At 33.7% G+C, this 21,334-nt stretch overlaps 3 protein-coding genes across 3 annotated transcripts in view; 2 read left to right on the top strand and 1 right to left on the bottom strand.

Annotated features, from left to right (window-relative positions):
- The window catches only part of LOC109858085 (growth hormone secretagogue receptor type 1), a 73,100-nt gene that overhangs the window by 42,538 nt on the left and 9,228 nt on the right, over nt 1-21,334 (bottom strand). The gene's annotated exons all lie outside the window — the stretch shown is intronic.
- On the top strand, nt 5,907-13,523 carry LOC109858084. The gene is made up of 9 exons (XM_020434983.1): nt 5,907-6,044; nt 6,386-6,757; nt 7,006-7,113; nt 7,225-7,370; nt 7,871-8,030; nt 8,242-8,398; nt 10,273-10,425; nt 11,199-11,592; nt 12,267-13,523. The coding sequence occupies exons 2-9, from the start codon at nt 6,517-6,519 to the stop codon at nt 12,510-12,512; spliced, it is 1,605 nt and encodes a 534-aa protein (XP_020290572.1). The 5' UTR covers nt 5,907-6,044; nt 6,386-6,516; the 3' UTR covers nt 12,513-13,523.
- The window catches only part of LOC109858083 (tyrocidine synthase 1), an 8,373-nt gene continuing 5,536 nt past the window's right edge, over nt 18,498-21,334 (top strand). Inside the window, exons 1-4 of the mRNA XM_020434982.1 lie at nt 18,498-18,972; nt 19,914-20,096; nt 20,529-20,801; nt 20,958-21,113. Of these exons, the coding sequence (XP_020290571.1) occupies nt 19,964-20,096; nt 20,529-20,801; nt 20,958-21,113 (562 nt within the window). The 5' untranslated portion in view covers nt 18,498-18,972; nt 19,914-19,963. The remainder of the gene's footprint in view (nt 18,973-19,913; nt 20,097-20,528; nt 20,802-20,957; nt 21,114-21,334) is intronic.

Consider the following 21,334-nt stretch of genomic DNA (forward strand, 5'->3'; position numbering starts at 1 on the left):
GGTTATTAATGTCTTATCGACGTCTCTAACCTATCTTTAGGTCATATGGCACCTACTGCTGCATTCTAATATGATGGGAATGTCAAATTCAAATTTGTCCGGATTTAAGTGGCGGACCCTGTATATATATATATATACATATATACATATATATATGTATACGTACATATAAACACAGACCAAAACTGTTGTTGTTAAAATTTGTATTTGACACTATTGTACACTTCGTGTAAGATTAAATAAACGTAAATGTTTCATGTGTAATTGTAGTTGTGTCTCTGCGTAACTATTACACAAAAAAGTTATATAAGCCTAACAGAATTTTAATATAAAATTCATACTTACATAAAAGAGTCATATAACATATGTGTGTTAATAGATTTAAAGATAATATAATTATTATATATTAAATATTATACAAAATTTAATATTTAATAAAATTCAAAAATAGAGTTTTGAGTCTTAATATATTTTCACTTTTAAAACGTTCACCGTTTGATCATAAAAAATCAAAATAAGATCGGAAATCTGTTTTTTTTTTTACTAAAATGTCATATTGTCAAATGTTTTTCCAAATATATCAATTTAAGCAACTAAATGAATAATACATAATCAAGTAACCTAATTACTTGTGATTTTTGCTAATTACGGTAATATTTCAAACGCACTACAGGCTCTCCCTCTTTCTCTCTTTCTCTCTTATCCCACGCATAAACCATCTTTGTGTTACGCTAATCTACGATGTTCACATTTAATCAATATTGTAGCGTCGTGTATCATAAGCCGTCAAACCGGCGTTCGCAGATTTTATTTATCGATACGTCAGTACGCGGAAAGACGTCAATGACGCTCACACGGACTGAACTGGGTCACGTAATCAACGGCGCCAAATTCGTGAGAGAAATTTGACGATATTCCGCTAGCAATCCGTGAATTTCACTCCGGAAGTTCACTATGCGCAATATAGTGCGTTTTATCGTTCTCTGCGATAACAATAATCCGCCGTGTTTCCCCGATTAGATCCGGTATACGTTTCTAAATAACACAGTCGGTTGAAAAATAATTTCAGCGATAGTACATAGTTAACTCAGCACAACTCACGTTATATATTTCGCTGATTAGAAATTTATCCGCGATTATTAATAACAATAATGTGTGATGACGCTCAAAAATACAATCAGTGTTTCTCTCTCTCTTTCTCTCTTTCCTTATATATTTTCTTTTCACTTTCTTTCTCGCTTTTCCTCGCTCACATTTCCATCTTCTTATCTCCCGATCTCTTACGTGAGATCGAAAAGACGAATGAGCGCGCGTTTATGCGCAAAGAATGCAGTATTCTACTTATGCCGATCGTCTAGTCAATCAATCTTAGCGTTGCCACTTGAGCGGTCGCTGAATAATACGTAGGTGGAGAGACTCAATTTTTCTCCATATTAGGTCACGCACATGCAACACGCCGCGATTGCGCTTCTCACCAGTGTGAAAAAGATACGTGTCGCCACTACTGCTAAACGGCTCGAAAATTTTTTCTGTTCACGTACGCACGTATGCACGAAGCGCTTGAATGCGCCAGCGGCTAGAGATGAAACAACAGAAAGAGAGAGAGAGAGAGAGAGAGAGCTCGCAAAGCGAGCAACCCGATTGTGCCGTACAAAAAGGAAAATGTCAGGACACGACACTTGTAATGAATGATAGCGGACGCGTAATTCACGACTTCTCAATTAACCTCGTTTATTTAATATGTTGCAACGCTTTGTCATAAATTGTAATTATAGGAAGAAGAGTTGAAAGAGCAAACGAGCAATGTTGTATACGTGAGAACACGCTATTCTCTCTTGCATTCAACATTTTTCTTCCTGTAATACGCTTGCAGATCAAACAAATTGTATATTGTTTATTGGATAATGTGTACACACGTGTTATAATTTATATAAATTTCTTAAAATCGATCGAGCTTGACTCTTGGTCAGTGAATAAAAAATTTCGGAAAAAAATAAAGCCATTTTACACCTTGACTGCGACGGACGAGAGAATACGATTCTAATAATAAATATAGACGAAGCACGAATTTAAACGCGCGCGTGACGACATTTTACGCCCTTTCCCCGAAAGTTTGCACCGCGCGAAAATCCAGGCCGCTAACCTTCTGCTCGTTTCCGGTCGATTACGGACAAACTCTGGCGAGCATTTGTTAGCGTTAAGATATACGTGTCGTGGGTACCGCGACGTCGCGAGAAGCGACCGAAAGTCTCGCGCGAATATCTTAACGCGACTTATTGCGAATTCGTTTACATGCATTGTGCTGTGTTCTTATCTCAAATTCTGTTTTGCGGATCGTCTTTTGTGATATAAAATAATTCGACGTGTGACAAATATTGAACGAACGAAAGTCGAGACTATAATTCATCGACGCCGATAATTTCTCACGATCGAGACACGTCATTCGCGATTGGAAAAAAAAAAAAAAAACATTCACGCACTAGTGTGGTTCGAAACACAGGTAAGAAAATGCATTCTCTAAAATAGAGATACGTGTATTACATCGACTTGGCGTGCGATATTATAAATATACATATTCGTTAAACTCCTTTTGGTGATGTGAGTAGTTTTGACGAATGATTCGAACTCCGGTTTGCGCCCGTGGGGCGCTTCCAGTGTGTTCATTTGCCAAACGTGCAAACGCGTATATACATTGCGATCGAAAAGGTAGAAAAAAAAACCATTCATTCCGAAAATCGGGAAAAGGATCACTTTGGGAAGTGGTTCAATTTGGCTGTACATCAACATTGGCGACATCACACAACTCCGCAATAAATTGCGAGAACACATCAATTTGTCGATGAAATATGCGGAAAATGAAATGAAATGATTGATGTCACTGATCCTTAGAGGAAAATGGGACGGCATGTAATATTTGAGCAAAATAAAATAACGTGATACACAGCAAGCAACATACGACAAAAGTGTCTGTCGGTGATAAAAAAAAAAAAAAAAATATTAGACATAACTGCGATAATTATACAAAATTAAGAAATATAATATTTGTGCAATAATCGTCAAAAACTGATGGCTGTCTTATTAAAATTTATCATATTGACCTGATTACATCGGTATGTCACAAGTATGTTTTACTTGACCTTTCGGTTAGTTGTGACGTAATGATATCAGCAAATGTTCCTGAAATAAACCCTCTTAAAGCCAAATGTAATACGAGAAAGTAAAGTGGAGTTTGCTGGGAAACACGAGCGGAGTAAATCTTCAACTTCTCTCGTCCTACATTTCCTTTTTTTTCTGCTCTTGGTATAGCTTCGTACATTTTTACGAAGTCCAGTTCGCGAGCTATACGTCGAGGACTCGCGTCGGTGGATTTATTGAACGTACCGACAGACGCGCGCGGATGAAGATGGCAGACCGCGCGCGCGTGTCTGCATTACCGAGTCCGGCACGACTGTAAAGTGCGCGCAGATGTCTGAGAGATACGAGGAAGTCTCGCGTTTTTCAGCTTTTAAAACTCCGCCGCTTTGTTATTGTTGGTCCTGCGCCAACGTAAGTAATGGCCGGCACATGACGCAAATATATCCTTCCGCGCTTTTTCTTATTTGCCTTTGAAACGCGGAGATCGGTTCGCCACGAACCCCGAGCTGCCTGCATGTCCGACTCTGAAAGAGTTATAGCCCGATCGCAGAGCGCGCGTCTATTTCGTGTACTGTAATACAGGTTGTCCACGCGAACACAATTCGCTCGTTCTCGCACGTTTCTGTCCACATCAAAGGATTGTTCGAATTATTTTCCTAACGTGAGCAAAAAAACAAAAACGTTCATCAAGCCGCGTATCGCGTTTCCTAATTATCTTCAACGGCAATTTGCTGATTCAACATTGCGATAAACTACTTTGTAAGAACGTTGTGATCAACGTTGAGCAAAATAGCACGAAAACTTCACATATATCTGATATGTTACATATGCATGTAAAACATATGCTATTTGCATTAAGAAATTAAGTTAAATATAAAGTTTTTTAAGAAAGGTCCAACACATATAAAACATATACTTTAAGTGATATAATTTAATAAATGTATTTTTCGAAAAACAACGAAAAAAATCGAAATATAAATTAAGAACCAATAATTTGTCAATTAATCAGACAGTGGTGCCACCTGTCGTAACTGTTTGAGATTACTTCAATATTATCATATTACATTCGCTTCTTGGTTTCTACTGCCATCTGTGTTGCTAATATTAATGGAAATACTTCATACGAATACTTAAAAAGTAGAAATTGTTAGATGAATTTGTGACTTTTATTTTATATTTATATTTTTGTATATTTTATATTGTTTACATTTTAATTTAAAGATCCATTTTATACAAATACATTTTTTATCAATAAATCGACACTTTTGTACACCGGTCTTTATTCTCTATTTTTATTGTCTTCTAAACTAGTAACGTACGTAATAATAACGTAACATTAAGTAAACAATATAATAATTATAAAAGATAAAATTTTTTTATGTATAAAAATGCACAAACGTTCAAAAATGATTAATTATCGCTCTTATCGAATATTTTAAACTCCCTCTTAATTTTCTTGTCACTTTAATTTCTTTATATTAATTAAGAAGTAATACATGCTAATTTTTTAACGCGATACGTGTCAGATGATGTCATACAATAAATAGCAATATATTTATCATTCATATAAAAAATATTGTATTAAAATGTAATGTCTTTAATGTACTTCAGTTATCTAACTGTTACGCAAGATTGAAAGAGAGGTGATGTAAGGTAAAGTAAATAGGATTTTTCTTAGCAACCGCCATACGCTATGTTAACAAGCTTATGTATGAATAAAGAGAGGTTCTCACATCAAACCAGACACCGATAAAAAGAAAATAACTGTGCGAAGAAAATGTCTGACACGCACAGAGGTGATACATCAGATTATAAATTTGTGTAAAATGCGAAAGATAGATACAAAAAAAAAAAAAAAAAACAAAGCATCTCTTGAATGGTCATATGTATTTACTGGACACCTTATGTATTAACAATTCTCGGTATTCTCAGAACAAATTACATTGCTGACCTCGTGTTTTTGCATTCTATTGTCGACATGTATTTGTTTCTTACAATGTATTTTAATATACGGTAAAACTCCAGTAATTTCAAGTGCGTGGGACTGATTCTTTGTAAAATTTGAAATTTATTTTCTTTCTCTTCCCGAGAGTTAGCGACCGACTGGTAGCAAGAAATATGAAAAATAATATGTATGTTTCTCTTTTTCTTAGAATAGGAATAAACGCATATTCTACAACTCGCGCAATTCAAGAATGTCGGAGAATTATATTAATAATATTGGCCTGCTGATAAAGAAGAAGTTAAGTAACGTTTGAAATAACTTGAAATACTGTATTCGAGATATAATTTATGTAAATACGGCATAATTATACGCGATACGATTGCAATAAAAATTACAAACGTGTTCTTGCATCCCGTTATTGGCGTTTCATAAAACAAAGTGACTTGTTAAATGAAAAAAATAGAAAGATGAAAAATGCATAGCTTCATTTACAGAATGTTGTAAAAAAACAAATTTACATTTATATTAACATATACATATATATTTATTATAATCTTAATATTCCTCAATGGTTTTTCTTATTTTGTTAAACATTTGAGCAAAATTAAAGAGCTCTTTTGTATTTTATACAATTTTGTAATTTATTCCTACGTGAAAATCTTTAATTTACATTTTAAACATTTTTTCTGTGTAACTTTTTCACATAATTTGAGAACTGCTGCACCCGAAAGACCGCGTTTAAAACCTTACAAAAACTCGTCTAATGTATATCACATCGGGTACCTTATAAAGCTTCCGCAATTCAATATCAGGGTCTGCACTTGAGAATCGTAGTCCTTTGAATTTGTTACGATAGAGAGTGCTGCATCGTAACCGTATTGTTCATACGTTTTTAAACGGAACAATTGTGTCGACTTTCGTGTGCTTTGTACGCATTAATTTTAGTACGCGATACTAAAATTAGGTAGCTGTAGTTTGTTCGTATAATTTTTTAATTTTTTTGACACACATTATACGCATGTTTTTTATACTCCTCTCCTCGATTACAGCAAATCTAAATCCAAAACGTTTTTCAACCACATTAAAACAATAATTAAAAAGGAGAGATATAATTACTCTTAGAGATTTATTATAATTAATTAGAGATTTAAATTTTACACTTGCTTGTAATTTTTGAATTTATTTTGTAATTTTTGAATTTAGAGATTTATTATAATTAATTAGAGATTTAAATTTTACACTTGCTTGTAATTTTTGAATTTAATTGCATTTACAAAATAAATCTTACAACCGGTTAAACTAAAGCAGAGTGCTGAAAGGAACTTTTGCGTTTGGTTACTTAATACTGTGTACATTGCTATCAATATACTACTTATTTCCACAAGAACATTCGTAAAGCATCGCGTTTTTTTACGACATTTCGACGAATCGATCGGATGTTTGATTCGCGTCGAAATATGGGTGTTCCGCGAATGTGGATCGTAATTTTCATGGTGGCCGCCGCGTGCACTTGCGGTGCGCGCACGGAGTGCAGCAAAACAGCGCAGATCTCATTCCTAACAAGCGTGCATGACGACCCTTCGTGCACAAAGGTATCGGCGAAAGGCGTCATGCTCTACGAAGCCGCGAATCTTCTCGTCGAGATTCACAACAACAAAACCGACGCATACGATATTGGTAAAGCAAAATAAGAATGTAATGATCTTTTAATTATTGACAATAAAACACTCGGATATTTTCAATAGTATTATAATTATTTATAGTGATCATTGGAATATTCGATAGAGTATGTTAAAAAAATGGACAGTAATGATTTCAGCACAGAATATAATTAAAGAAATAAACGTTCAATTATGTGTGTAAGAAACTAATTGCTAAATTTATCTAATAGTTAATTTTTTTCACACAACTAACTAAAATTATAGGAATAACCGTTTTGGACACATGCGGAAGTATGACAGGCACTATGAAAGCAATGATGAAGGCTCTGGTGAAGGCAGACGTCAATTGTTTGCATCCACCTTCTTATTTAGGTACGATTTAAGTAAAAAAAAAAAAAAAGATAAATAACAATAGAACAAGTAAGTTATCTTTTGTTTTCGCAAACAATTTAATAAGCAAAAACTTTATCTCGCATTATTCAGGAATTATTGGCCCGGACACGTTAACCAATGCCGAGGTGGTGCACAAAGTAACGTCGATACTTCACGTACCCCATATCGTCAAGGAACCATCGGATTCTCCGTATTTGCATCACTTGGCGGAAGAATCTGACTCCTACTTAGTGCAGGTGCTCGTTACAGATGAAAGAGTTGCGGTGTTGGCGATATATATTATTTTTATGAAAAAATCCTTGAAATTTCATTTGTGCAACATACTTACGAGAATCATGATTTTGCAATTAAAAGCAGTTAACTATTTCTGTGACGCAGAAGTTTAATGCGATGATAATTTACCGAGTTTACGCAATAATGTTAAAGTGTTACAAACAACAATGTCGAGATATATATCTAAGTTGTTTTTATCGACGTATTTCTCTCGGACCGGACGCCTAACCGAACTGATGATTTTTCGATTCACAAATCGAAAATTAAATTTTGAAAAATAATTTTTGATCAATACATTCACCGAACGGAAAAAAAAAAAAATTCTCAATTGATTTTCAAAGCGTTAATTGCGTCTAATGCAATATCGCGTTTAATTACTTCATACAGCCTTGTATTGTGAGAGAATCAAACCGGTCGTTAGGATTTGTTTTTATTAACTCAACATTTTTATTATTTTTTTTAGGGAATCTTAAAAATCATCAACACCTTAAAGTGGAAGTCCTTCACGTTAGTAGTTAACGACGATCACGACGACGATGACGTACAAAATATTGCAAAACAACTAACAATAAGTGCCATAGCAAAGAATTTATGCGTTATAGTTCATGATGACGATTCGGAAGGTATATAAATTTACGCTTGTACGCAAACTGTCCTATTTTTTTCTTTTTTTCTTTTTTTCAATTGATGAAGTATTGCAGGAACATTTTCTTTATTTTAATGATAATTTTTAACAATAGAATTTTGAATTAAAAATCTAATAATAATTGAAACTTCTAATAATAATTTTCTTCAATGTGTATATTACACGCGAGAATCACATTTCTCTTGTAGATTATACGTCACACATTGTGCATATTGGAAAACCGGAAAAGAAGTTTCTTATTGAGCGCACTAACGCGACTATAGTGGTTATTAGCGAGGGAAGCCTGAAAAATTATTTGGCTCGCATAAATTCGAGTAACACCATACTGCTCTTAGAAGATTCCAGGTACGTATTGCATTTTTACGTCATACGTAACAACTACAAAAAGATTTTACATTAAAATATCCGTGTGCAACTTGTTCGGTTTGCTAAAAATCGACATTATTTTCAATTTTGTTTAATTCCGCCTTTAATATTACAATTACGCGTGTGATATAAATGAGCTTAACAATTTAATGCATTTGTATACGGGAGAGAAAGGTAAGGACCCGAAATGTAATCCATAAAATATATTTTTGTTAATTTAACTCTTACGAAAAAGAACTACTGCCGATTACATATAAATAAATTCAGTAATATAAATATTACTGACAATCACACAAGAATATTATTAGATATTACAATCACTGAGAATATTACTGGCAAATACACAGAATGCCAGTAATTCTTTCGCACCACTGCCGTAATATATTACTGCCAGTAGTTCTTTTTTGTAAGAGAAGAAATAATCACATATCTATAATTATCATAATCTCTTTGACGTGTAAATGATTTTGAATATTTGACAACAATGCACTTTCTCTCTATATATATAATGACCTAATTAATAAATGCGAATATACAAAATCTCACGGCAAAGTTACGTACGAGATGTTAATGAATTATTGATCGGGTGATTGTTCAAAGAAAATTGATTGAGCTTCGAGGTTATACTTTCCATAAATTCCAGCGGATATTGTAACGCTGCTAAATCCGAAGCGGTTAATTTACTAAGCGTAATTGATGAAATGTGATTTTTATTGTATTTTATTCGTAATAAATAATAGTATTTTATTCGTAATCGTTTGCGACGCGTAAGAAACTGTTTTGTTCAACCTCTTGGAATTTTCTTTTTAAAAATGTGCGCATGTATCCCCCAGCTATAATTATAGCGACTTCATCATCACGTTGATTACTCCTAACATGCACGTAACCGATTAAAATTATCGCTTGCAAATATCTTTGTCTGGAATCGCGATTTTCACTTCTCTCCGAATGTATTGGAGGTACAATCGAGGTTAAGGATTTTCGATGAAAGTGTGATAAAATTGCCATTACTTCTTTTTTTTTTTTTTTTTCAGTGTTTTAATGTTTCACTTTACGGAACAACAATCACGCCGAGGTCGCTCTCAAAACAAAGAAGAGAAAACTCTAGAATAACTTCGATGTAACTTTGTGTGTCATATTTCTGGTTACGAAAATTTTTCTCTCCTGAGTTTTCAGTAATTTGTACGCGTAGTTTTTCGTATTTCTAGCAATTTTAAATCAAAAAAGAAAAATTATGAGCAAGCACTGGTGTGAATTATCTCTATTTTATTTATGATAAAAACGCGCATAAACTGCGTCAATATATTCAATCTAATAGTATCTTTTTTTTGTTCATTTTGTTTTCATTTGGTTTTAATAATAAAATAAACTTGCGTGTTTGCGTGTGCACACTTGTTGCATTTCCAATCTGTTTTCTCACCCAACACGATATTTACCTAGTCGATTAATTATATATTCTTTAGGAGAATAAGAAACACACACACACACACACACACACACACACACACACACACACACACACACAGGAAATATAAATTACTCAACGCATAATCTAATGATGCCAATAACTCGTAATACAAAATAATAACTAAAGATACCAGTTATTATATAGTAATAAACGATTTAATAAAACTCACGTTGTACAAGTTAAATTTATATAAGCAAAGTGAAAGGAAAATACAGTGCGTACGTCATTTATGCTTCAGTGCGTACGCAATCAATTTTCTATTTATTAGCGAGACAAAAACAACGACAATTTTACCGAAATTGAAAAAATTGGAAAAATTCTTAGTTTTAAGTAAAATACACTTTATAATATTTATTTGCTCATGTCTGAATTTTGTTTTAATTAGAAGCTTCAGCGATCTCTTGGAATCGAGAGTCGAAAACTCGCATTGGTGGGAGCCGGAAGATGATTTTGAAAAATACGACGCCGAGAATTTGAGAGAAATCAGATGGTTAGAGAATGCCGTAGAGGTTTACGTAAGAGCTTTGAAAGCGGCGTGGTAAGCATCGCATTTCTACTGATTAACCGTGATTATCTCAGACAAACACATAGCGACGCGTCACTTAAGAGGATGCTGAACCGCTGACAAAAGTCCGCTCAGCCGCTATTGGGTAAGTGGCGCCATCTCTCGAAACTGATTCGTACCAAAACAAGGATAGATAACATGAGAAAGACAAAGATCGACGTATGTGTCTCTCTGGCGCTTCTTTAAAATTGTACTAATCTTAGTTCAAATTTTTCTTGTCTCACAGGGCTTCAAAATCCTTTTTGAAGCACTCAAAATATTTGCCTATGTTTCTAGTTTTAAAGGCATTTTTGTTTGGATTCGTACGGCCAATTTTGCATATAAAGCGAAAATGTAGTTTATATAATAACAGTCTATAAACTTTTTTTTGTTTTTCTTGAATTCTTATGCCTACTGCAAATCTTTAGTATATTCTCTGTTTTTCTGGAGAAGCGTTTTTCATTCCAATTAATAGTTTGTACAAAAAATTTGAATTACGAAATGAGGGCAAAACAAGACGTTCAGCATCCTCTTAATAGCGTACAACTTATCTTGACGAGACTAGCGTCACACATTCTAATCTAGCTGATAGTTTAATAGGTTTACAGCAAGAACTACTTTATATAGCTAATATAGCAAATTGTGCTCTCCGACTAATATAATAAAACTTATGTATTGGATTGTTATTGACATATACTATATATATTTCATATGAACTTCGTAATTTCAATGACACTTCTAACTATAAATTGTATATTCGCACACAGTAAGAACAAAAAGTGCAAGAGCTCGATAAGTCCTTTGGATTGGAATCACGTTGTGTCGAACATGTTGATGACGCGCAACGCGGAGTCGCGGGCCACACCGAGATACCTCGAAATGTCCATGAAAACAAAGACAGGCGCTTTGGAACAATTGGGCGATATAATTATTCGCGAGAACGAGGCGACGTTGTACTGGAAAAGCGATAAACAGGAAGACGACGTGAAAGAGATCGAGAATCACGAATCGGAGAACAAGATGCCGAACAAGTTGAAAAAATTCATAAAACGAGATGACGAACCGCAAACGGGATGCGCCACGAGCGTCAAGCAGATTAAGACGACGGACAACAAAGAGGTCCTGGTCTCGGGAATGGACGATGACGAGTGGTGGACAACGGTGATATCTAATCGATATTTTTTTACGAGATTACACGAAAGTAATGAAAGTGACTGCCTTGCGTTAGTACTGTAAAAAATTTTGACGTGAAGTTACAACAAAAAAAGAGCGAGAAGATAATATTGAGACCGAGAACAACAGTTGTAACTTTCCAAATCTACCGTAAATTTACACGCGAACGGAAAATAACGTGTTTTAACTTGTTTATATTAAATTTGCATTACATGTACGTACTATTATTTATTAAAATTTTGACTAAATAAAATTATGACTAAAGTAAAATTTTGACTAAAGCCACACATTTACACAACATAAGATAAAAAAGATAAGTTCGCGTGTGTAAAGTTACATGATTTTTTTATATTACACCGTTAATGGTACAATATTTATATTTATTCACATGTAAATTTACACACTTGGTTTACAACGTACGTCAATCTCATTGCTTTCGTGATACAGATCGTGTATACATACATACGTACGTAAAGAAAGTGCTTCGAGAAAATTTTTCCTACAGACATTTCGATATGTTTTGTCTCATAAAATCATATTTCCGATACAAAATATATTTTTGTCAGCATAATAATAAAGCCTATAAAAAAAGACCTATAAAAGCATTCCTTAGCCTCTGCATTTCTAAGAAAATCGGAAATGTAACGCAAAATATCTTACAGGTGTGGACGGTGAGCGGCGTGGGTTTCGCGATGTTCGTGGTAGGATCTTTTGCTGTTTACATTATCTACGCGAACATAGTGCGGGAGCCGAGAGGTCCCAAGAGTAAAGGTCAGCTAGAGAGAGACTCGAGCCTGAGAAGAACGGGAAGTGACCGGGAACTACCTACGACTGTGACTCGCACCCAGCAGCGGGCGAGGCGCGCCCCGCAAAGGGCAGACAGCGACGTGTCCGAGAAAAGCGTCTGAAACCATGTCTGAAAATAATAACGCATGGAAAAACATCGTGTGGAAAGAATGTTCCAAAGAGTAGAAATGTTTGCTTTTTGATGTGAAAACGCGGAGCAAAGGCATTCATTGCACGTCTCAATGCGTTTGTCCATGAACATATGTTTTTTGTAGATGTAACATATAGGTATGTTTTTCGATACGTAATATAATCTAGTCGCAATAAAATATTCTTCATGACATCATCTCATTAATTACGTTTTTGTGAAGCTCACGACAGGTAAAGAGGTTTGTCTTATGTCGCTTTATTATATTTTGTTCACGTGATCAAACATTCATATAAATTAAATAATGTTTCTCCGTGTTTTTACGTCGAATAAATTAAATAATATTTTACGTGTTTCTTTGTATTTTATAGTATGTGTTACGATAAATTTGTTGCGACAAGCACGAGTACGCAGATAGATGCAAAACCGTGCGAAAAAGAAAGAAGAAAAAAAGAGAGAGAATGTGCGTAAGCGTGTGGGTGTATGTGTGTGTATGTGTAGTATACATTTTTCTATCACCTACATAATTTCTTATATCTATTATCTTGTAACACATACACAGATACAAGATTGCGATAAAATATTAAATAAATATTCCTTAAACATTATGTCTCATTTACGATGATATATGAGAATGTTGTATGTATAACGCTTACATTATTAAATTAGTTATTACATTATTAAATTAGTAAAGCCTATTAAAAATATTACGAACTTCTAGCGTGCATATATATGTATAAAAATTTCCTAAACAGTATCGCTGCGGCAGAGTTACATTCAGCGCCTTCTGCTTCGTGTGATTAAAATAAATCTCTTTTGCACAGATGGTGTGCATACGCGTGCGCGATTTTATAGTTTTTACGCTTCTATTTAATTAACTTTCATAAATTAATATAGCACTTATTCAAAGACAAAAAAACAACAAGTGTGTGTGCGCGCTTTATTATTATATAAACCTAATAAAAAACTTCTATATCGCCATTGATATGCAGATACGTTTTACCTTTGTAATTACTGCAGCTACGCAATTTTTTTTTAACGACTCTCAATTTCTCAGACAACGTATTAATTTATTTAAGTAAGTTATTTTTTATTTTATATTTGTTAGATATATGTTGTAAAATATTTAAAATAAGTTTTTAAATATTTTACAATATTTTTACACGAAAATCCATTATTTTGTATTATTAAAGTAATAATATCGTGCGTTTAAAAGAATAAAAATTTTATCGCTTAATTTTAATTATTCAACAATAGCGCGTTTATTCGACAACACACACACACACACACATAATGTCCAGTCTCGCGAAAAACGACCTTCTCTTTTTCTCGCGTTGCCGAGTGCACCGGTCGCGGAACAAAACAACAGAATGAAACTTCCGCCGTGTAAAAGTGCACAGCATAAAGGGTAAGGTTACCACGGATGTGACATATTAAGATGGTAAAACGGGGTTATGCGCGCTGGATAGATGAAGAGATACAGGCTATTGTTCTCACCACTTGACACAATCAAACAGTCAATCAAGATTGCGTAACATGCACATATCTACCCTGACGCGCATGTTGTCCCAATCCCGTTCAAGATGTACAGACGTTGCATTTGCTAAACACACACGTTTCTACCTAAATAAAATTTAATTTTTAACACAACATACATTTTTTTATACATAAACCTGAACCGTTAATGTACAGGTGTACCGATTAGAACTTGTGATTGTGTTATTTTTTCGCAGTCGACATGACCTTATTTACTTTCGTGTTTGCCTTTTACTTTTTTAAGTATACCTGATATCGTAGTGTCACACTTTCATTGGATTTTATAAGTTAAACATTGTTGATGTTTTTTTTTTTTTTTTTTAATATTATTGCAGCCTTGCGACACAGAAACTGTTTCTTCATTATTTTTCAATAATTTTGTTCGGACAAAGGGAGATCTATTAAAAAATATACGTTCACGAAGAAGTGTTCAAGGACAATCTCAAATTACGGACACTTTCCTTTGGTTTTGTATACATCGTATCTCCGTTTTTTGTTTTTTTACCGTATCTCCTAATTTTCAGCTTCACTTACTTCCCAGTGAAAGTACACGAATAGTCGTATGTGTGTCATTGATGTCATAGTTAGAAAACAAGCGGCACTGCACGATGGTTACAACATAATGATTACGCACAAAATGACTTTTAATTTATCCTTATGGCATTTAATAACTTTAAAGAGAATCAAAGTGATATCTCCTTGGAAGAGTTACTTATAGTTGCAGTGGAAAACCTCGTGGAATAGAAAATGTGAAAAAAAAGCAAGAATATTTTTATCCTTCTGTGAATAAGCAGAAGTAGGCGCTGTCTTTATAATCCTTGTTATGTATGTTACAGCAATTATGATTTAAAAAAATATATATACTTAATTTTCTTATGTGTTTAAATAGTTGTTATTCCACATACGATAAATAGATAGTGACATTACACTCGCTAAGAGTGTTGTTATGAATAAAACATTCTAGAATGTTATGAATAAAACGTTCTAGAATCAAGAGGCACGGTAGTGCCTCGCGCCAAGTATATGCGCAAAGTGTACGCGCGCTGCGCGAGGTACCCCGTGTCTCTTATACGCGAGTGTGGCTGATTGACACTTCCAAAATTTTTAGATCTCAACAATGGCTAAAAAATATTTAATGTAAAAAAACTTGGCGCGGCTGCACCGAAAACTAAAAATAAGTTCAGCCGTGAGTTTTTTTTAGTAAATATTTTTTATTTTGAAACATTCCACATGAGCTTTTGACTTTTCACACAAAGCGAAATCTATATGTGTGATTCGACATAGTTTAAGATTTTCCACGCAAGGCGAAGTCATTTCTTACATTAATGAATGCTTTATATAAAAAGTGCAATGGTCATACAATATTTTAAACTTTCTATTGATTTAGAATATTTTCTATTTTACAACGTATAAACAACTTACAAAGTTTTATATATTTATATATTTTTGTAACAATGTATAAACATACATTGAAAGATTTTACTTGGCGTAACTTATTGATATCATTTTTTTTGTAGAATAGATCTTGTAGAGAAGATTTTTATACTAATACTTTTTCTCTAGAGATATGAGTTGCGCGTGTACTTGGCGCCTTTTTTTTACCTTTTTTTGAAAAGGTATTTTGTGATTTATTACTCACAAGACATGAATAATGTGAATAATAAATCTTCACCCTAATTTGATTTATGTATTTCTAATTTGATTTATGTATTTCTAGTAAGTTTTCAGTCTTCAGATGTTTACGCATGAATGGTAAGCCTTGAGTGTACATTATTAGTGTATATTATTTACTCGGAAGAATCAAACAAATAAACTTGAATCAACTTTAAATAAGTTATAAATCATTTAAATGATTTATTACACATGTTATGTTTTTTATTGTACACATTCTATAATAAAACTAGGATTTACTATAGAGAAATTAAATGGAATATGATCTCGCGAAGTTATACGGTAATTTATAGACACACGTGTTACATTCAGTAACACATGCGTCGCATTAAAGTAAATCGTAACGCGTGTGCGTTTTTGCTTTTTTTTGCGAGAAATGCATTCTTGTTATTTGCAAAATGAGCGCAGTATGGGACGTTCGTATACTTTGAGAATTAACATGTGTCATTGGAAAAACGTTGAGACTGCCCTAAGAGGAAGCTGTTACGTCGGGATTTCCTTAGCTTTGTGTGTCTAATGTGACTCATAAATAATGAGTATGCTGATAAGTTACCTCAGTCACAAGTTGCTCTTTTTTCTATTTATTTTAACTAACAAAATAACTGATATGACATTTAAGTTTATTAGAAAATAAATTATTAAATAACTTTTTTACACAAAATATAAAAATGTGTAAAAATGTGTGTAATTTTATTTACATGTGATGCAAACTAAATTCTCTCATATTATCCTAAAATTTCGTTTTTCTGTTGTTTATGCAAAACACATCTGTTAATAAAGTTTTTAAGTTGTTAATAAGTGTATATATAATATATATTTAAGTGTTAATAAAGTTAAATTTAATGTGTAATTTTAGTAACATATATTTAAGTTTTACTACAGAGAAAATAGTATTAAATCTTCCGATTTTTTTTCACAGTTTATAATTCACATATATATATTTTTTTATTGATTGCATCTATTGTGGTAATGGGAAAATTGCGGCACAATAGGAAAATAGACATCTCGTTATCTTGGATTCTCCCCTCTTCATCGCATTAGCACGAGCTTGCGAACTAAATGACTAACACAACGTTGCAGTGAAATGCGAAATTGACGTAATATTCCGAGTAACGAGTATCTAACAACATATGTACTCTTGAAAAATGAAACTTTTCCTCTTTTTTTTTTTTTGTAAGGAAGTTGCGGTTTTAAACCCCGGGAAAACCAGCGGACTCAATCCGCGACCGGATATATGGCTATTCTTTCTTAATAATTAATCTGTGTACTAATTTGTAATAAATCTGTGATAAATCTGTGAATCACAGATTTATTACAAATTAGTACAAATACATTTAACGAAAATAGATCACAGATGAAAAAAAAAAAAAACACGACCTTCCGCCTGCGAACTACACAAAATGAAGAAGTTGCGTATGTACACACACACGCAAGATTATTTTACATACACGTAAGCACTGACGCTAACAGACTTATATAATCTAATACCAGTTCTTAATACGTAGAGTTTATTCAGTTTCTTATATATAGAAATACAGATAATATATTCAATGCTTTTTATTGTGTTCTCAATTGTGTATATTAATTGAATATGTTGTAATCGTCATAGGCACCAGTATACGGGCTTTGCAGGAAAACTACGTTTCGGTGAAATGAATCATTCACGAAGATTCCTCTCATTAAAACTCAATCTGGAAGTTCCACTATTGTGGCAGACACGTGCGGAATGTGCTCGTCTATGTGTGTGTGTGTATGTGTCTTTTCATATCCACGTATTTGATTAAACCGGTATTGACAGTCGGATCTTATATTTAAGATCTTATTTCTACGCACATACATGCTCTTGTATGTATGTGTACACACATATACAAGTAAAATGGTATTTTGCAAAAAAAACAATTGGCTATAAATATCGTTTTCAGATGATATTCTCGCGCTATGTTGTATTATTCTCCAAAAACTATCTCGCGTTTTATCTTTTACGTTAGCAACACTACGTGTTGTATTTCTTTCGTTCGCATCGCACGAATAGTTTCTGTCGTGATCTGAATACACTTTTTTTTTTTCTTATAAAAACAAAGCATATATTGTGCATCTTATTGCCGATGATAACAGGAGAAACGATTCTACATGAAAAAAGTTAAGTGACCAATTATGAAACGTCCTGTATATCATTTGATATATGATTGCATCTTCTGCGAATAATAACATATGTAATTACAAACCGTAGTAACACCTACCAAGATTTCCTATCTTCTTCGAACAGATTCGAATTACAAATTCAAAATACGCTCGCTGATCTCGGAACTTCGCACACGATGAGAATCAAGTGTGAGACACAATGCAAACGTATCGTTTATACTTATTGCGCGAAAACTAAATTAAAAACAGAATAATTTTCGAAGTAAAAATTTTTAAGTGATTCGAAGAGATATTTTTTCAAAGAGTAGTCAGCAGTTTCCGACGACAACGTGATCGATCAATGTAAATGTTCGTTTTTGACGCGTTGGTCGATCTCTCGGAATATTTTTGAAAATATCGCGAAATACAATTTGTCATAGTGCTTAAAAATTTAAGTGATAGGTGACACACTCCACTAACCGTTTGTGGATAACGCGGGCGTTATCGTTATCGGCGAAAAAAAATATCGTAGATCGCGCGCTTACAAACGTGCATATGTATGATTCGAAAGAACCTAACGGGAGTATATTTAATCGACGATCAACAAGAACAGTGCGAAGAGAGTCGTGGAACAGTAGCAGTATATAAAGAACGAACAAACACAATTCAGTCTCTCTCGTGACTGTCTCCATATAAAAGTACGGGTCATATTAACTGGACAAAGCATTCTCGGTCAGTCCGCCGACAATATCAAACGCTACACGAAGAATTCCATGCTTGACTTGAGACGCGTTAAAGACAATTGATAAATATTCAAAACTAAAACCGGAAAGAAACAAGTAGTTGAGCAAGAAAAAACTTCAGGAGGGGAAAACCAGTAAAGAAACAAGAAAAATAAGTGGCGAAAGACGCGCGGCGTCTTGGGAAGTTCTCAAGTCAGTGGTCCCACCACATCGAGGAAACAAAAAGCGAAATATACATATATACAAAGTGAAAGGGGAGACCTATACTAAAGAATTTCGACAGTCGTTGGCATAGCGTGAAGTAACGTTGCAGTGTGCTCGTCGTTGGAGTTCGGTGTCAAAACGTAGAAGATAAATAACGAAGTGAGTGTTTGAGACACACCACGAGCGAAATACGAGTTGTGGATAATTGTTGCGATATTTTAATCGACAAGTAATTTTAATCGACAAGAAATGTATTTTTTTTTTTTTTATTTTTATTTTAACGCAGTGACTTTGCATCGTAAAAAATCACAAGTGTTTAGAAAATTATAGTTTATTGATAAGCACACGATTTGGAATAATTATTCAAAAAATTATTTACAAGTCCACAAGCGGAGATTGTATTCTGGTAAAAAAAAAAATATTGCTCGTGTAGTGTAGCTATAAAAACGATTTGTAGCCATTTCAAAGTTTGCGAAATATACTTGTGCAATTTCACGTACAGAAGATATATTTATGTATCGTATTTTTTGTATGTTTATCGTGCCGAAGCTAAAGTTTGAAAACTCGTTTCCCGCGTGTTCTCTACACTTTATAGAATTTATTACATGTTACGCAAATATAATTATTTAAATTTCAAAACTTGAAATTATTTTAATTTAAAGAATAAAAAGTGAACACAATTTTTTTGCCATTTGATGTGACAACAATATTTTGAAGATTATTTTGTAGAAGCACAAACAATATATTTTTTTTACAAAAAGATCACATCGTCACTCCCTACGTATAATTACATAAATGTCACGTACGGGATTTTCAGTTTATTGCATAGTGAAACTTAGAAAGTCATGTTCTTTATGGTCACTAAATATTTAAAAAATATTCATAAGTAAGGTAAAAATTTAAAACCAAAAGATCCCTTAACTAGAGAAACTACATGAAGCTTTAAATTTTTAAACTGCTCTCCTCTAAAATTTGCGTTTTGGAGTTACGAGATTATACGTAGGGAGTGACGACATGTCAGCGTTTTTCAAACACGCGGAACATTTTTCGACTGTTTGTAACACAATTTTTAATACTTTTACTTGAAACTTCAATTTCAGCTTTTTTGCTAACGAGACAACAAATACAGAGCTGTTTCAAACATCTGAAGATGGGCACTTTACAACAACAATCAATCTTAAAAGGTCGGCAGACTGAGGAAGATGGGAAGAAAGATTTAGTGCACGAATTGTTCAGCCGTGCAGCGGCGGTTCATTTGAATCAAACCGCAATATATTACGAAGGTAAAATTTTTCCTTTTTTTTTTTTTTTTGACAGAAAAGAACAGAAACCATATCGAAAATATGATTAGAATGTGTGTTTTATGTCTTAAAATAATTCATGTTTTTTCTTTATAATTTGAGAAATACTTCAGCTACTGCTTTTATAAATATCTTTCTTATAATTAAGACTAGTGTCTACATCTGACGTAACTATCAGAGAGAGAGCCCTAATTATCATCTACACACACACAAATACTTTCGGCTGGTGACCTCTGTTTATCAAGTCACGTCGCTCCGCTCGTTCACACACTTTATGAGTTCACATACTTTATTCTCCCTCTCATTCTCTCTCAATAAAATTAGCGCACACAAAACAACCAGTTGGCTGACATGTTACATGATGCGAAGGTCATATCGACAAAATTCGTATGTTACCAAAATCTCTCCGTATAGATGACGCAGACCAGACGCACGTGTTGTCTTACAAAGAGCTGGACAGCCTTACCAATCAGTTGGCACGAGTTCTACAAAGGTACGAAAACAATGTAGATTCTCAATCACTTGTGGCCGTTTGTATGAAACCGTCTCATCGTCTTCCAACCGCATTGCTTGCCACACTGAAAGCAGGCATGGCTTATTTACCTCTGGACGCGGAATTTCCGATGTCTAGAATGAAGCACATTCTCGAAGAAGCGCAGCCGTTAATAGTATTGGTCGAGGAAGAAGGTAAACGTCATGTCTTATGTGTCTAACAAAAAAAGTTAAATAAATAATTATTTAAAACAAATTTGTATTTAATATGTTTTTGTATTTAATATTTTTGTATTTAATTATGAGAGACATAAATAACGTTCGAGTAACATTACACATTTCCGCTTTCAGCGGATTTATCAATTTACGAGGGATCGCTAGTCGTGACGTACGAACAACTTTTGAACGAAGCCAAACAGGAAAAAGAAGACGCATTAACCATTAAGAAAATCACCAATCAACTTGCTATTGTTCTTTACACTTCCGGAAGTACGGGCGTTCCCAAAGGTAACGCGCTGTATATCTCATGCTAATTTTATGTCGATATACTGTGTCGTAAAAAAAAACTATTTTATGCGAGTGTTACTGCGTGATTTGTTCTGCTCTCGTGTGTGCAATATAGTCAGGCGTAGAAATTAACACTGCTACATCACAGGCGTAGAAATTACCAATTACATCATTTCTATATATTATTTATAAATATATATTATTATAAATATATAAATATA

This window comes from Pseudomyrmex gracilis, unplaced genomic scaffold, assembly GCF_002006095.1.
Source record: "Pseudomyrmex gracilis isolate BER0280 unplaced genomic scaffold, ASM200609v1 scaffold_186, whole genome shotgun sequence".
Lineage (NCBI taxonomy): Eukaryota > Metazoa > Arthropoda > Insecta > Hymenoptera > Formicidae > Pseudomyrmex > Pseudomyrmex gracilis.

Excerpts from the sequence above, each read along its gene's own strand:
- LOC109858084 (XM_020434983.1), top strand. The coding sequence starts at position 6,517 with ATGTTTGATTCGCGTCGAAATATGGGTGTTCCGCGAATGTGGATCGTA. Across the intron at positions 10,426-11,198 it reads AGAGCTTTGAAAGCGGCGTG|TAAGAACAAAAAGTGCAAGA; the intron begins GTAAGCATCGCA and ends ATTCGCACACAG. Across the intron at positions 11,593-12,266 it reads ATGACGAGTGGTGGACAACG|GTGTGGACGGTGAGCGGCGT; the intron begins GTGATATCTAAT and ends AATATCTTACAG.